The sequence below is a fragment of the Mauremys mutica genome, chromosome 2, assembly GCF_020497125.1.
Source record: "Mauremys mutica isolate MM-2020 ecotype Southern chromosome 2, ASM2049712v1, whole genome shotgun sequence".
NCBI lineage: Eukaryota > Metazoa > Chordata > Testudines > Geoemydidae > Mauremys > Mauremys mutica.
Genome location: NC_059073.1, coordinates 261,559,332 through 261,576,607, shown reverse-complemented (window position 1 = coordinate 261,576,607; position 17,276 = coordinate 261,559,332). Strand labels below are relative to the sequence as shown.

The 17,276-nt window shown below is 41.1% G+C and overlaps 1 protein-coding gene across 1 annotated transcript in view; it reads right to left on the bottom strand.

Moving 5' to 3' along the window:
* The window catches only part of GPR158 (G protein-coupled receptor 158), a 326,593-nt gene that overhangs the window by 294,529 nt on the left and 14,788 nt on the right, over positions 1-17,276 (bottom strand). Inside the window, exon 2 of the mRNA XM_045003693.1 lies at positions 11,505-11,610. Within this exon, the coding sequence (XP_044859628.1) occupies positions 11,505-11,610 (106 nt within the window). The remainder of the gene's footprint in view (positions 1-11,504; positions 11,611-17,276) is intronic.

Genomic DNA, 17,276 nt, shown 5'->3' with positions numbered 1-17,276 from the left:
ACTTTCATCCGTGAAGCACACCGACAGGCTGATTCTACTTGGCGATTTTAACGCGAGAGTAGGATCTGATCACTCTGCCTGGGATGGCGTCATTGGAAAAAATGGAATCGGCAAATGCAACAGCAATGGCCTACTACTATTGAAGACATGTGCGGCTCATGATCTGATCATCACCAATACCATCTTCCGCCTGCCCACTCGCAAAAAGACGTCCTGGATGCACCCACGTTCCAAGCACTGGCATCTCATTGATTATGTCATCGTGCGGAGGAAAGACAGACAGGATGTAAGGGTGACTAAGGCCATGCCGAGTGCTGACTGTTGGACTGATCATAGACTTATCATCTCTAAATTAAGCCTTCACATCAAGCCAAAGAGACGTCCGCAGGGAAATAAAGCTGTGATGAAAAAGATCAACGTCAGCAAACTGAGGAACACCAACACAGCAGCTTCACTAGTAGAAGATCTCGACAACCAACTCTCAGAGCTGCAATTAGAGGAAAACGTTGAGAGGAACTGGGAACGCTTCCGAAATATTGTGCACTTTTCTGCACTAAAGGTTCTTGGACCCTCACACAGGAAACAGCAGGACTGGTTTGATGAAAACGATGAAGAGATCAAGGCTTTACTTGCTGAAAAGCACCGCCTTCACCGTGCTCATCAGAACGACCCGTCATCAACAGCTAAGAAAAATGCCTTCAACAACATTCGCAGGACCGTACAGAGCAAGCTTCGTAAGATGCAGGACTCCTGGTTGAGTGCCAAAGCAGATGAAATCCAGAAGTTTGCTGATAGAAATGATGCCAAACGGTTCTACGAAGCCCTTAGATCCTTGTACGGACCTCGGCCTTCAGGGAGTTCCCCTCTACTGGACTTAGATGGCGTAAATCTCATTACTGAGAAGACTCTGATCTTACAGCGTTGGGCTGAGTATTTCCAATCCGTACTGAACCGCCCATCTTCCATCAATAATGAGGCGATTGATAGAATGCCCCAGGCGGATATTAATTACAGCCTGGACGTTCCACCATCAGAGACTGAAATCCTACAGGCCATCAGTCAGCTGTCTAGTGGCAAGGCCTCAGGATCTGATGCGATTTCAGCGGAAATCTATAAGGATGGTGGTGCAATGCTTGTTGACAAACTCACTCAGCTGTTCCAGTCCTTCTGGAATCAAGGGTCCATTCCTCAGGAATTGAAAGACGCGTCCATCGTACACCTCTACAAGAGGAAAGGAAATCGAAAAGTCTGTGATAATCATAGAGGAATATCACTGCTTTCTAGCGCAGGCAAGATCCTTGCACGAGTGTTGCTGAATCGCCTGATTGACCACCTGGAACAGGGTTTACTACCCGAGACACAGTGCGGCTTCCGCAAAGAGCGTGGCACTGTGGACATGATCTTCGCAGTTCGTCAGCTCCAAGAGAAGTGTCAAGAGCAGAATCGTGAACTGTATACCATCTTCGTGGATCTTACCAAGGCTTTTGACACTGTCAGTCGCGAAGGTCTGTGGCGCATCATGTCGAAGTTTGGGTGCCCTGACAGATTCATCCTGATGGTACGTCAGTTCCACGACGGCATGACGGCTCGTGTCCTGGACGACGGAGAAGCTTCAGAGGCCTTTCCCGTCACAAACGGCGTCAAGCAAGGGTGTGTGTTGGCACCGACCCTGTTCAGCATAATGTTTTCAGCTATGCTGTCAGACGCCTTTCAGAACAGTTCCTTGGGAATCAGCCTGAGATACAGGACTGATGGGAAACTGTTCAACCTGCGAAGACTCCAGGCTGTCACCAAAGTAAAGGAGACTGTGCTAAGAGATCTTCTTTTTGCTGACGACTGTGCCCTGAATGCTGGATCAGAGCAGGAAATGCAAGCTAGCATGGATAAATTCGCAGCAGCATGCGATAACTTCGGCCTCCTCATCAACATAAAGAAAACCGAAGTGATGCACCAGCCAGCTCCGAAAGCCCAACACCAAGAGCCCACCATCATAGTGAAAGGACAAAAGCTGCAAGCAGTGGACCAATTTACATACCTTGGCAGCACCCTTTCTCGCGCAGTGACAATTGACATCGAGGTCAACTGCAGAATCGCTAAGGCAAGTTCTGCATTTGGCAGACTGCTGACCAACGTGTGGGACCGCCGTGGAATAAGCCTTGCTACAAAGCTTAAAGTCTACCGAGCAGTAGTGCTAACTACCCTGATGTATGCCAGTGAGACTTGGACTGTATACAGGAGGCACGCTAGGCAACTGAACCACTTCCACATGACTTGCCTCCGCAGACTTCTGAGGATCCGGTGGCAGGATAAGGTGCCAGATACAGAAGTCCTCTCCAGAGCAGGCCTGCCATCAATTTATACTCTGCTTATGAAAGCCCAGACACGCTGGGCAGGCCATGTTGTAAGGATGCCAGACCACCGCATCCCCAAACAGCTCTTTTATGGTGAGCTGTCTCAAGGAAAGCGATCGCACGGGGGACAAAAGAAGCGATATAAAGACACGCTGAAAGCCTCTCTTAAGTCCCTGGATATTGACATCACCTCCTGGGAAACTCTGGCACAAGACCGATCGACATGGCGTACGCTGATCCATCAAGGCTGCCAGACATCTGAAGCCAGAAGGATAACTATTGCTCAAGAGAAGCGAGCACTCCGTAAAGCCAGAGCTGTAAATGTAGTTTCAGTGGTGCCCACACATGTCTGCCCGACATGTGGCAGAACATTTCGTGCCCGTATTGGCCTTATCAGCCACCTGCGGACGCACTGTGGACAGCTCACAACCTGCTAGATGTCAAGGTCTTCTTCGAAAACGATGGACGAACATCATCACCACCAAAAGATCTTTCTTCCTTCTAGAAACTGTATCTCCATCCATCCTCTATGGCCCTGTTTATATTTTCCTGCTGCCACGTCTCAAGTCCATAACTTTATTGCTTTATGCCTGCGCTTCCAAGGAGTATCACTGCCAGATTGAACGTTAACCACATTCTGCAATCCATGTCCACCCTCAGATTGCATCACCAACATATCACATTCCTTTCAGTGCTTCTTATGCTGGGTGCCTGTTTCATAATGGGCTAGATGGAAAATATCTGAAAGTGATTACTTGGAAATTTTACTTGACATAACCCATTGAGATCTTATGTTGGATGCTGACCTCATCTCACCTCCACTTCCCACTTCCCCAGTCAACAGTTTTTCCAATGTTTGACATTGATAATGATATTGGGAAGTGTTCCTCTTGGGAAAACTTTAAAGGCATTGTTTTTCCTGATTTAGCTGCAGCATTGCATGTTCCACACACTTCACTTCTGAGCCTCTGGGAACTGCAACTGCTCCCCATTCCCTCTCTCAGCACCATAGAACCACGTCTCTGGTCCATGTATTCCTCAAGGATACTGCTTCCCTCTCAGCTGTTAAAATGAAGGCGAGCAGGTGGGAGAACACTGCTCTCTGTTAAGGGATGAGCTGTCCCTCCTTTCCCTGGGCTTAGCTAAGCAGCATTTCCCCACAGCTCCCCCTCCTCACTGAATGAGAGCTACACCAGTTGTTTCAATAGGCTTTAACCTCCATTTTCACTTGACCTCACAGAATTGGTTCCAACCTACTTCTACCTGTGCCATCCGAGCTGCAATTCCCCATTCAATCATCAGAGAAAGTCCTAATCCAAATTTCACCACCATCTTCCCAGCCCCCAGGAGTCACCTCAGAATGATGAGACTTCCACTTTGCTATCTGCCTCTTTCCCTCCAAGTTACCCAAACTATTGTCCCCATCCAAAAATTAAACATTTTATTGCTCAAACTTCAGGGCAGCTGTTCACATTCCAAAATGCCAAACTACCCTTCCAGAAGCTGCTGAAGCTTTCAAACTAGCCTCCTAGGTTGAAAAGACAACAAGGAAACCATGGGTATCATAGCCTTATGTCTGAAATCAATATCCCCCCTCACCTTTAATCCTGTGTGTACAGGGCATGTTTGAACAACCCTGCCGATGTTCACTGGACTAGGGAGAGAGGAAGGAATTACACCTCAAATTCCAACCACTCATTTAGGAAGATAAAGCTTTCTATCAAATATGAGAATACGTCATTCCTCATGTAAAACCATTTCATGCCAGGTCACTCTCTCACATGAATAATTGTTAAAGTTTGTACTTGCGTTGGTCCAGAAGGCAGCCATCATACAATAGGGATTGACCTGGGCACTCCAGAGATGAAAGCAAGAATTGCTACAGCTTGAGCTAAAGAGTCAATGCTCTCCAGCAAGGGGCTGTAACAACTCATATCTTTTGTGCATCGGCCTGGGGGCAAGTGGGGTAAGAGGGGAGCTGTAACACATTCACCAGTGTGTTACACTTGCATTTTTACCAAACTTTGGGGGGAAATTTCAGAAGGGCAGCATTCCATTTGAAAATACAATTTGCTCTTGCATTTGAATTGCAAGCACAAAACTGATAGTAGGTGCACATTCGGGTACTTGGAAGCACAAATACCCCCAAAGTGTGTACTGTTTGAAAAAAGTATATTTCCTTTCATCGGTTTTAATTTTTTTTTATACCTTTTAACTGAATGTCACTGAATATCTCCCTGTTCTTGTATTGTGAGAAGGTGAGTAAAAGTGCCCAATCTACCTTCTCTTCTTACTATAGTGTAGTTATCATACCCGCTCTTACTTGTCTTCTCTCTAAGGCTCTATCTACACTACAAGCGAGGGGTGGGATTTCCCCTGCTTGTGTACATACTCGTGTTCATTTTAGCCAAGTTTGTGCTTTTGTTAATTTTCTGATTTAGCTGCACCATTGCATGTTCTATTCATTCCACAATGAGTTCATTTTCATGGTCTATTTTTGAACCCTTTGTGGGCACAGAAATATGGACACAAAGGAAGACTGTGCCTCAGTCATACTAAATCTATCCCTCAAAGTTCTGCTTTGTTTCCATCATTCTCTCTCTCTCTCTGTCGTTTGCCTGTATGAGAGTCCACAACTCTGCAAATAGGCACACAATACTTTTTATGAAAAGTACCCTATAGAAATGAAATGTGTGTTTAAAATTACACCTGCAGATAAAATGCAATTCACAAGTCCACACCTGCCAAACAGATGCTAAAATGATTTCCCATAATAATAGCAAAAGGAAAAATATTTACTTTATATTTCTTCTATTCCTCAAAACAAGTGACATTTAAAGATGGATGCTGTGCTCTCGAGACCTCAATTTAAGGCTGAGCAAAGCTGAAGGAACTGAGTATGTTTTGTTCAGAAAAGAGGAGATTAAGGGGAGGACATGATAGTGGTCTTCAAATACTTGAAAGGCTGCCATAAAAAAGATGGAGAAAAGTTGTTCTCTCTTGCCACAGAGAGCAGGACAAGAGGCAGTGGGCCAAATAACAGCATAGCCGATTTAGATTAAATCTCTGGAAAAACTTCCAAAATGTAAGGACAACAGGACAATGGAACAGACTGCCTAGGGAGGTTGTGGAAGCTCCTTCACTGGAAGTTTCCAAAAGGAGGCTGGATAGACATCTGTCTTGGATGGTTTAGTCATAACAAATCCTACATCTTGGCAGGGGGTTAGACGATATGACCCTTGCAATCCCTTCTAATTCTATGGTTCTAAGTTTCTGGTGAGTACATTTTTCTTGTCACCATTTTCTTATGATTCATAACAATATGAGCATTAATAGCACATATTTTTCAGTTCTTATTTTATGCTAATAATAGTCAAGTAAATTAAATTATCTTATTTTCCTAAAAATTGTCTCTTTTTCAGGATGAGGGGCATGGAAGATTCATTTTGGTTTTAATTTCTAATACAGAAATTTAACTCAAACATTAGTAAACGCAGAAGGCAGTTAAATTTTCCTTACAGTAAGAATGTTCTTCCTATATTTTTGCCTCAAAAAGAATTTAAGTTAAACATAGAAGTATAGTATTCCTGCAACAGTTAAGTAAAGCGCATACAAATATCTTCATTATTAGCCCCATCTAGAAAGCCATGTAAAATTCAGTGAGGTGAGAACATTTCCAGCCTTTAAAAATAAATACAGAAATGTACATATAAGCTTGTACACGTACAATATAAAGCACCTGAAACTGATACCAGAATTCTAAAGAGACATTTGAATCTCAAAAGCAAGCTCAGTATGTTTATTTGCCAATTAAGAACCTGACGTGCCGGCCCAGCATTAAGTTTCAGGATCAGATCCTCAGATGGTGTAAGTTGTTATAGCTCTACTGTTGCAGATATGATATTACATCAGCTGAGAATCTGCCGCTTGCTCTTTAACATGATGAATGAATGAAATAACAGAGGGCCCTGCAAACACTTACTCCTAGGCACGGCACTTACCACTGTATTGCTGAGCCATAAAAGTATGGTGATTATGGGCTATAAAAGTACCTACACAAACATCTATCTAGGTACTTTTGTGGCCCCTGATCACTCTAGTCCCTGTGGTATTAGGCACCTGAAGATACAAATGAATACCTAGTGGGATTTTCATCAGTGCCTAGGTGCCTAGCTTCTATTGATTTCATAAGCTGCATTTGTATGCACTTCTCATTCTGGCATCACTATGTGCAAACACTGAAATGCAACCACCGCTGGGATAGAACACAGCAGTCATTTCTCACACCACCAAAGACTTTCATTTATTGTGACCTAATTTTTATTGTTTTGCTTTTTCTGGAAAGTGGAGGAACAGAAACCCATACACCTGAGACCACAGAATTGGCTTTAATAGGTCAGTCCCAAAGGAGACTGGAACAATAACTACACCACCTCATTTTTATCCTTGCATTGAAAGAACTAATGCTATGTTTGCATCATTCCTACAGCCAAACTTTGTTAAACCATTATTGTTACTTGCCTGCATAGTTATCCACAATGTACAATGCAATTTTAACTTAGAAGCTTATTCCATGAAGTACTTATACAACATTTTGTTGGCAATAAATAAAAAGCTCAGGGTATGTGGCTAAATATTACTTTCAGCAGTTTTGAAACTCTGACCTTTCAACTAGGTTTTCCATTTTGAAAAATACTGTAAAGTGTCAATTGAGAAGTGCTGTGAGATAGTGTGACACTGCAGAAATGCTTCAAGGGAGACACTGCAGCAGCTGTGAAAGTACCAACAGCAGAGGAAGAGTGGCATCTTAGATGGAAGAATCTATGCAAAAAGCCCAGAATGAAAAAAAAGACAGAGTGTCTGACACTGTAGTGGGAGGTAGAGAAGTGACTGGCAGGTTATGTTATTGATAGGAAAGTGTCACTATCAGACGTTTATGACATTTGAAGTAATAATAGATTTTTCTGTGGAAGGACCATTGCCAGTAACTTCACTGCAGTATAATCTTGATTAAACAACTCCCTGTTATCCAAAAAATGTTAACCAGGGTTGACTTATGGCCCCTGATGGCCCCTGCATTATAGGTCCTTCATTTGTTTGAAAATTTGTTTATCTAAATACCATGTTTGCTTGTTCTAGAGAAATAAATGGTGTTCTGTTACAGTTTAAAGATAAAATGTAAAGTTTTTCTTTAAGTTGAACCATTAGTTTCTGGTTTTTTTGAATGGACGAAGAGCAAAACCTGTATTTCCAAAGTGAATGATTTACCGGAGATCAAGGGGAACAAAGATTTTGTTTTCATGAATCAGAGAATATAGTTTCTCACTAACATTGTGCATCTAAAGTGAAATGGTAAGTGCCCATGCAGCAGGGGCAGAGAGTGGGGCGTGGGTCTTTTCTACATTTAGAGGTACAGCACACAGACAACAGAATAGAAACATAAGAGTTGCCTACTGGATAAAACCAGTGATCCAACAATTCCAGTGCCTGACAGCGGCCGGTACCAGATGCTTCAGAGGATCTGGGATCTCTAAATCATACCCTTAGACTCTGATCCAAATCTAACTGAAGTCAATGGAGAGAGATTCCCATTAATGTCAATGGGCTTTGGCTCAGGCTTAAAAAGTGACCCACAATACAGACTGGATTTCAACACTTTCAGATGACTGGAATTTACTAAACAATTCTGTCTATCATGCACAAGGCTAGCCCAGGTCACACATACTGAGTTGTATGGTCTCTGTAGGGGTAACAGGACTAAGAGCATTCAGATACTATGGCAATGAGTTTGATAAATGTATTTAAACAGCTGATGGGATATTACTAGCCCTAAATAAAATAATCTTATTCATGATAATTGGTTGCACACAAGAGTGCCCCTAAGAACATAGAACTATGATACTGAGGTGAAGAATTGACCAACTGCCCTTATTAAGTTCCTTCCTACTATTTCCTCTTTGTCTTCCCTACAAAGACTCTCCCAATGCTCCATAGAGAAACTTCCTATTTACTGCTTACACAAATTTGTGCCTAAAGGCCTGTTATTCATTGACTGTGCTAATTAACAGTATGTTTTAAATATGTTAAAAAATATATGAGATGAAGGGAGTTATAAGAAAACATACAAGTTAAACTTTGCTGTGAGGGAAGAATCTGTCTTAGGGAACATCAGGAGAAGCCAAGAAAGGACTCTGCTGGAACACGGAAAGGCGCTGCTGCTGCATAAGAACTTTCCTGTATTACAAAAACTTTGAGGGACGAGTAAGAAAACTGCATAAACCATTATTTTACTAAACATTCTGTTCAGTGATTGACCCATTACAAGACAGCCCTGATTGAAAGCCTTGGCATATCTTCCTTTTTGAGTAAGATCTGTGCCTGAGAGTTTTCTAGAAGCTGGAGAGTTAATATGGTGGGCAGAAGACAGTAGGAATAAAGCACCTGGATCACACACGCATGAGCTCCACTTTTCTTATACAACATGGAAGGAAGCAAAAGTAGCAAACAGAAAGACCTAAAGGCACTGAAAGCAGCCTCAGATGCATACTTCCTCCTCCCCAAGCCAGTAGAAGCCCCTCAGAAGGACCACCACATAGTGGCTAATTATTTTTATTATGATAATGTCAATCATGTGCTAGGACACTGTCTAGATATTCTAGAAGGGACAGTCCCTGCTCTGAGGAGCTAACAATCTAAGGACAGACAGGTTAAAGAGAAGAAGGAGAATAGACAATGTGTATACATTATGTTTCCCCTCTCCAAAAAAAACCCCAACCCTACATTCAAAGAACATTCAAGTTGCAAAGTCAAGCACTCAGAAATTATGAAATGCAAGAATTAAGGCTGCTCATGCAACCTTATTTCGGTCCCCTTGTGCATTTGTATTATGAAAGTTTTGCAATTACATGATCACACACTATTTTTCCATAGGTACAGAGGCCATCACTGGAATTTTTCAGTGACCCAATGAGGTTACTTTTGGTGACTCCCTGAAGCCAAAAATCACATTGTGCTGTTGTAACACCAACAGACCCCGGTTGTCAGGATCGAACCAGGGACCTCAGGAACGTAGTGCATGAGCCTCTACTGCATGAGTTAGAAGCCACATGGCCGTTAACTAAGGCTGTAGCAGACTCATTAATATCTAAGTGGTCTCGGTGCCACTAGAGGGGGCACAACACCACACCCAGGAGGTGTGTGGGTTACATACTTCCCCCAGCTGAGGAAGCGCGTCCCAAGCACCAGAGGCTTCCCAGTTGAGATAACACACAGACAACATCTAACCACACCACTAAATTTACCAAAGTAACACTCCACTTGCCTCACGTGCTGTAATAAACTGGGAGGCATGTAAAATTACAGCAATTTTACTAAATGCCACATTCAAAGGGAAACCTCTTTTTCACAGCCAAGGTGCTCTGCCCAGGATACCATTGTTAGGCCTCAGGATTTGGGAGGAAAGTTTGATTATGGAAATATGTCTGTGTTGGTTTGACTCTGTGACCTCACTTTCTAAAATATAAAGGATAGGGCCTGGTCCGATGCCTATTAAAGTAAATGGAAAGACTTCAGTGGGCTTTGGATAAGTCCTAAAGTGAGTTAAAGACCACTACTGTCCCCTTCTTTCACTGTTCTCTCCATTTTAATTTTAACATATTTTGAGGCTCCCTCTAAGATTCTTCCTTTTCTTCTTGGTTGCAGGAAGAAATTTAACCCAACACCCACACTCACCCTGCTTATGTCTCTGTTTGTGACATAAGGGAGGAGAAGACAATACTTTCCCACCAAAAAATACAACTATTGGCCTTAAGCTCAGGACAACTATCACATTTTAAAGGGTTGCATTCACTGAGAGCTGAGCAGAAAACTGTTTTCCCATCGCAGGAAAATTTTCAAGATTTCAAAGGTTTTCCTGTCCTGAGCCTGGACAAAACATCAAAAGATCTTGAAAACTTTTGCAAAGTAACAAACAATCTGAATTTTTTTTAATTCAGGTCAATGTAAACGTTTAATTTTAAACAAATTTAAACTTTTTAAAAACTATAATTAGCTTAAATTTTAAAACAAAGTTGTTTCCAAAAATGAAAAGAACAATTTGTTTCCAAAGAAATGGAACATTTTTTAAACTTCAGAACTATTTTTTTCCCAAAAAAGAGTTTAACTGAGAAATCTGCTGAAACCAACCTTTTCCCACAAACAGTTTTTTCTTCTACTAATTGGCATTTTACAACACAACACATTTTGTTGAAAAATTTCCTACCAGCTCTACTCATGACACCATCACCTAAAGCAGAGGAAAGCAACAATTGTCTACATATGTTTTAATAACTATTTGAGAGCTTTTCAGAGGTAGAAAGAGTAGTTAGGTGCTCAATTCCCATTGAAAGTAAAGGGGAGTTGGACTTGACTCCAATTTGTGTCATTGAAAATATCCCCCATATAAATAAAAATACCAAGAATCTAATTAGTATTCTAATCAGTATTCCAGTGTCAAAGTCTCATTGCATACAGGTGACTGTCCAGTTTGGATGATCTGTGATGTGGCTACAAACTGAGCTAATCACAGACCCTTGAGAGAGAGCGACTGAGGGGAGAGAGAAGTGGTGCAGGAAGATGTGGAACACTGAAATATTAAGTCAGTTCTGTCAAAGTGTTAGCGTTTCTATTTTAAGAGAAAAAAATACAAAATCCAATTTTCCCTCTTAGTGCATATTACTCTTCCAAATGCACATACAAAAACAAGTCTTTTTGAACAAATACCATCAGCATTTCAACCAGTTCTATTATATAATCCACAATGGGTTTGCCAGCCAAAAGTGATAAACTTTAATTGCAAGGCTATTTTAAGATGTTGTATAAAGTGAAGTCTATTATTTGACTCTCAAGCAGAACTTCATAAGTCATTTCACAGATAATCTTCTTTGCCGCTAACACTGTTATGTCTGCACAGTGAGATTCAGTTTTATTTTGTGCTGATATTCCTACTGTTCATATACTACCATAATACCTTGAGGCACAGAAAAATCTTTAGAGCACAAATTGCCTTTAAAGAAAAGTACAAAAACACACAACATACAATAAACACAAAGAAAATGTGTTACATGATGGAAAGATAGAGAATTGAACTCAACTGGTAAAAACTAATGCGCTTACCTCAGAATTGTTGAGATGGCATTTGTGAGTTCCTGAAAACCATCCCTCACTTGAACATTGGTCAATGTCCACCTTCTGCAGATTTATGTCAACTTTGACAACACCTCTGAAACAAGAAAGCCGCAATTAATACAAGGACTTTGGAGCAACTGGTTCAACTTTTATATCTGTGAATTGTCTGCATGTACAGAGCACAAAGCACAATTACATCTTTATTGTATTTGGTACAAAATGTTTAATCTAAATACAGAATTTTGTAAGAGATCTGAAAACAGAAGATCAGTTGCTGAGGTAATGGCTGCAGAGAGATCCTCTGTGATGTTATTGCTCCCTGACATGAATCACCATGAGACCAGAACTCAGAAGATCATTATCTTAGATCTAAAGCAATCAGCAAAAGTAAAATGGTAGGTAAGAATAAGTTATATACTCAGGTAATTTGATGAGTCTCCGTCGTTAAAGTTTTAGGGCCTAGCAATTGCCTGTACTTCTGGCCTTCAGTTCTGATTTTCAGACCAGAATATATCTGAGACTAGCACATATGGGATGCTCTCTGGAGGGGATAGCTTTAGTTTCCAGGTAATACAATAAGCATTACACTGTCAGAAACTGCCAGCCACATCATTCTAAAAGACTAACCCTCTTCCAAAAGACACACATGTCCTATTGTCTACTCTAGAGGGAGCTATTTACCAAGGTAATAAGACCCAAATCCTGCTCCTGTTGAAGTCCATGGAGAAATCTCCCATTGATTTCTAAGTAGCTCAATAAATCCTAAGAGAAAAAATAAAGCATGTCTTTTGGAGCGCATTGCTTTACTCCATTGCAAACTCTTTTTATTATCCAATACACACAGCACCTTAGCCTAGAGAGAACAGATAGCAAGTGTGAAAAATTGGGACGGGGGTGGGGAGTAATAGGTGCCTATATAAGAAAAAGCCCCAAATATCGGGACTGTCCCTATAAAATCGGGACATCTGGTCACCCTACCTTAGCCCCAGGCCTGATTTTTCATTTGAATTACTTGCCTCATTTAGTTACCATTTCAATTTCCCATTTTGAATCATGTGATTTCTGTTCTGTGTTTCACTGACTGACGGAGCAGTCACTTTGCCAAAGCTACCTCCCATCACTCCCGGCTTCCATCTTCACATCTGTCCTCAGCCCCCTCACACTACCCTCAGCATGTTTCTTTGACCCATCTGCTGACTGACGTTCACCTGCCTGCTCTCTCCCCAGCTCAGGCAACACATACCAATAACCAGAGCTAGCCAAAAAAGGAAATAAATTTGACAAAAAGTTTGAGATTTCAAAGTCATTTTCCCTCTGAAGTGACCTTTTGTCTTAGTTCATCCCCTGCCTTGGTCTTTGGGGAGAGGGCAGCTCACAAATAATGGGATCCCCAAGTGGGCATTTCTCATTTCTCCCACATGTGGAAAACACAATTTGTGTGATTTTGTACAAGCCCTCTGATCTTGAGTCTCTTCTTACCACTCTCCTCAGAGGGATGGGATCCCACCAGGGAACAGACAAACCTCCACCAATGAGGCAAGGACTCCTCTACCCAGTCCCCACAAGAAACCCATGCAATGGACCCGTGAACCTGACCTCAAGCCCCTGAAGGAGATCATGGTCCAGTGGTTAAGGTGTTAGCAAGGAACCCAGGAGTCCTGGCTTTGAGTATCACAGACCACACAGCAGGTCTCAGACAAGTCACTTAACCTCTCAGTGCCTCACTTATATCCTTTACCTCACAGGGGTGCTGTGAGGATAAATACATTCAAGACTGTGAGGTGCCCAGAAACTACAGCAATATAGGCCTTATAAAATCCTTAGACTGACAGAAGCCAGCAGCCCAGACAAAGATACTCTCTAAATCCAACATCCCATCTGCATACCCAAATATCAACTTCCTAGCCACCAGCTGTGTAGCAGAGCCCTTCTCCCCTACACCCCCCCCCTTAACCATCTGCTTCTGGTTCTAAAGCACCAGTACAACATAGTCCTGCTGCATAGTAGCTCAGTGACCACAACACATAGTCCTTTTCTACACATTCTGGAGCATCTTTGGGGCCCAATTCTCTGTAGCCCTGTGTTTTGTATGTTCATTTACACTAGTATTAAGCAAGGGTACAATGCCAACATTCTGACTCAACAGCATTGTACACCGATGTAAATGATTTCACAAAGTGAAGGACAATAGACAATCAAGTCTTTGGTGTCTAGGAAATTCAGAAGGCTGCTTCCAGTATATACATCAAATAAATGAGCAAGCACTCTCTCAAGAATCATACTCATGTGCCAGGAACTTAAAAGCTTTCATCATCAAAAGTTTCTCCCACGGTACTAGAAGATTCCTTCCGCTGAAAACAGACTGATCCAATTTCCAGTTAATCACAGTGCATTACAAACACCTCAAAAGGGACAGTATGAAAGCAAAACACGTTTCCTTCCTTTCTCTTAGAATAGTCAGTGGAACGAATTAGTACTGAGGAGATTTATGTTCATCTTCAGAGATTATATACCTGTTACTAGTATTTGACTAGTATTGTGTGTTTAATTATAAAGGTTTTAGTGCAGTGTTTTTGTACGGGATATTATATAATAATTGTGGGACAATACCACACTAAAATGTCATAGTAATTAGAATAACTTGCAGAGCATAAAGTTAGCCAACTGCAATGTTGAATCCTCAAGCTCATTAACATTTCAAACAAGCCAAACTATGCTAAAAAGCACAGCCTCATTTTGCAGCCATTTACTTTATGAAAAAAACATACCACTGCAAAGTCTTAATTTCCACTACCAAATACAGAGATTTCCTTACAAGCTACGGATTGCCAGCCCAGCACTTTCAGCCAATACCTCATGGCCTTCTTGGATCTGTGCCCCCAGTGAAGTGCATGACATCAGCTGTGGGCTCTCTAAATTTAACCTGCTAATTTCAGGTTAGGAATCCAACTGCTTAACATCAGTTTTTTAAAGAATGGGACATGTTTATTATGCCAACAATATTACTCACAAACAATTAAAATAATTAAAGCTATGTCTATAACACCTTAATCTTTTCAGTGATGTACAAACTAATTAATTTTCACAAGAGCCTTGTATGGTTGGAAATACTACTATCCCCATTTTACTGACGGAGATACAGGGTCACAGATGCACTAAATGAATTCCTCAAATCCATGCAAGGAGCCAGAGGCATAGCCAAGATGTAACTCAGAAACTCCTGACTTAATCCACTAGAACATGCAGCCTTTTTTGGTAAGAGCATAGTCTATACAAGTAAGCCTGATCATCATAAAACAGGAACAGAGCAATAGATTCATTTAATCCTTTGGGCCATTTATGGCCAAATTCAGACCTGGTGTAAGCAAGTGAAACTCCACCAAAGTCAATAGTTACACTGACTTAGACTCTAGTTCATCAATCAAGGAGATTTTATCTGAGATTCAAAATAAGTCACCACCTCTCAGACTCATTTTACCCTCTTCATGTAAAACATCTTAAAGTGCTTCTTATGTTCAGCCATAAATTATATAGTATTAGACAGACATTTTTAAATTCATTCATTCATTCATCACTATGAATACATTGTTCATATTTAGATAAATACATTTAGTTCATATCTTGTGCAAATCTACATCTATCCTATAAAATATATTCAGAAGTGCTGGTTAGATTTGCTTAAATGAGGGTTTGGGGATTGTTCAGCACTCCACAGCCTGCCTCAATCCAAATCAAAAGATCTTTCATATTTCAGGTACCAAAGGGGTGAGTTTGGCCAGGAATAGGAAAATCTGGCTTACTAGTTTAGTATTTTATATGTGATGTATGTGTGGGTGGATCAAGATTCCTGAGCAGAGTTTAGTCCTCAACCTTATTAGACTTCACAGTGCTTCCAAGCCCCTGACCACATACAAACAATAACAAACTGTCTAGGTGCATGTGATTGCTCACAGCATTCAGTTAGCTCCTAACTCTGCCCAACATAAATTTCACCACTCAGGTATGACTTGGACCATTTTCAGATCCTTAAAAACACATCCAGGCCAACAAATGGGGTTTGTGGGGTAGCCAGTCCTGCAAAATATTCATTTCAATGGAGCACTGCATAAACACAGGAGGAGTCCAGTCCTGCAAAGGAACTTGCATGATTGCAGCCAAACTCACTTGCCCATGATAAAGCAGAGGCTTTTGCAAGTGTTGGAAACTTCTCACAAACATTAGCTAAATATTTTCTTCTACCTGCTGTGAAGAAACTGGTTCACCTGCGGAAAGATCTGTGATGAGTCATCCTTATTAGAGCTGCAGCAGCCTCACCTGGGAGACTTTATAGAAGCCTTAGGGAAGGAGGGCTTTACTTCCTGTTAAGGAAGAGAACTTATCCCTTGTGTAGGTTTTGTTTTTAATTGGTAGAAGGGAGAGTTATTCCCAACACCTTTTTTTTTCTCCTAAAAAAGGTTGGGTGCATAAGAGAGAAAATAAGATAATTTAAGAATTTCCTAACCACTCTTAAGAGTGGGAGTAAAACTGCAATGCCTTTGCAACAGTAGGCTGTACTGCGTGGGGAGCAAGCTGTCGTACAATTCCTATCATGATTAAGAGCTATAAGGGAATGGAAAAGAGACCAGAAAACAAGAGTGTAGCTAGAGGTGGTTACTTGTGAGTACAGCAGTACACAGGACTCAGAGCAATTAGGGACTGTAAATGCAGAACAAGCATTTGAATGTGATTGGACTTATTTTAGACTGAGGAATTTGTAACTAAGGTACTCTACCCCTTAGTGCACTGGAGTAGTACATCATCCTAAGTGGAGAGAAGTACGGTTGTTTTCAGCCTTTTCTACATGCAAGATAGTTGAAAAGTCCAACTTTATTCTGTGAGAAGTTTTGAGTGAAATGATTTTGTTCAAACATTTCCATGGAAAATTTTCATTTCCTCAACAAAAGAAAAATTTAAAATAAGATTGTTTCAAATTGAAGTTATTTTTTCATTTTATTTTGGGTTTTCAAAACTAAACATTTCAATTTGAAACAAGACAAATTTGTTTTCAACTTTTTTAATTGAAAATTATCCAATCAAACTTTTCACAACATTCTGATTTTTGGCAAAGCTTCATTTTTTATTTTAAAAAAGTGGACAAAATATTTATCAGTTCTAACCCACATTCCTGTCACCATTCAGATTCTTCCTCACTTCCTGCTTGAAGTCCTAATGTGACCAGTCTCCTTCCCCTCTCCCCATCCCTTGTGAATTGCTGGGGTTGGTAATCAGCAGAAAGGGGAGGTGGGTTCTGCCAGGAGGACAGGGTAGAAGAAGAGAAGTTCCTAACAGAGAGGAGGAAAACAAAATTGGTAATGGTTCTTCCTAGAAGCAGTCAGAAACCTTCCTCTCTTCTATACACAGTGCAGCCCACCAAAAAAACTAGGAAAGAGATTTCTCATGAGTAAAGCTGGGCAAATAATGGATTTTTCAGTTTGCTAGCAATTCCAAAAAAATCCCTCCCCTCAGCCAAAAAATGTAGTTTTGGGTCAAACTGACAAATGGAAGTTTTCAACATGTTCAGTGAATCAAAAAGTCAGAAACAAAAGTTTGTCAGGGTGAATTAAATATTTAATTTCACCCAACTTGAAGGTTGTGATTTCACCTTCAGGCATTTTAACAAAAGCAGAGGACAAGATTCACAAAATGAGTGGAGGAGCAGGTGCCTTCCTAACTTTTAGCCCAGTCATTAGGGCTCTCACCTAGGATGTTGGAGACCTGGTT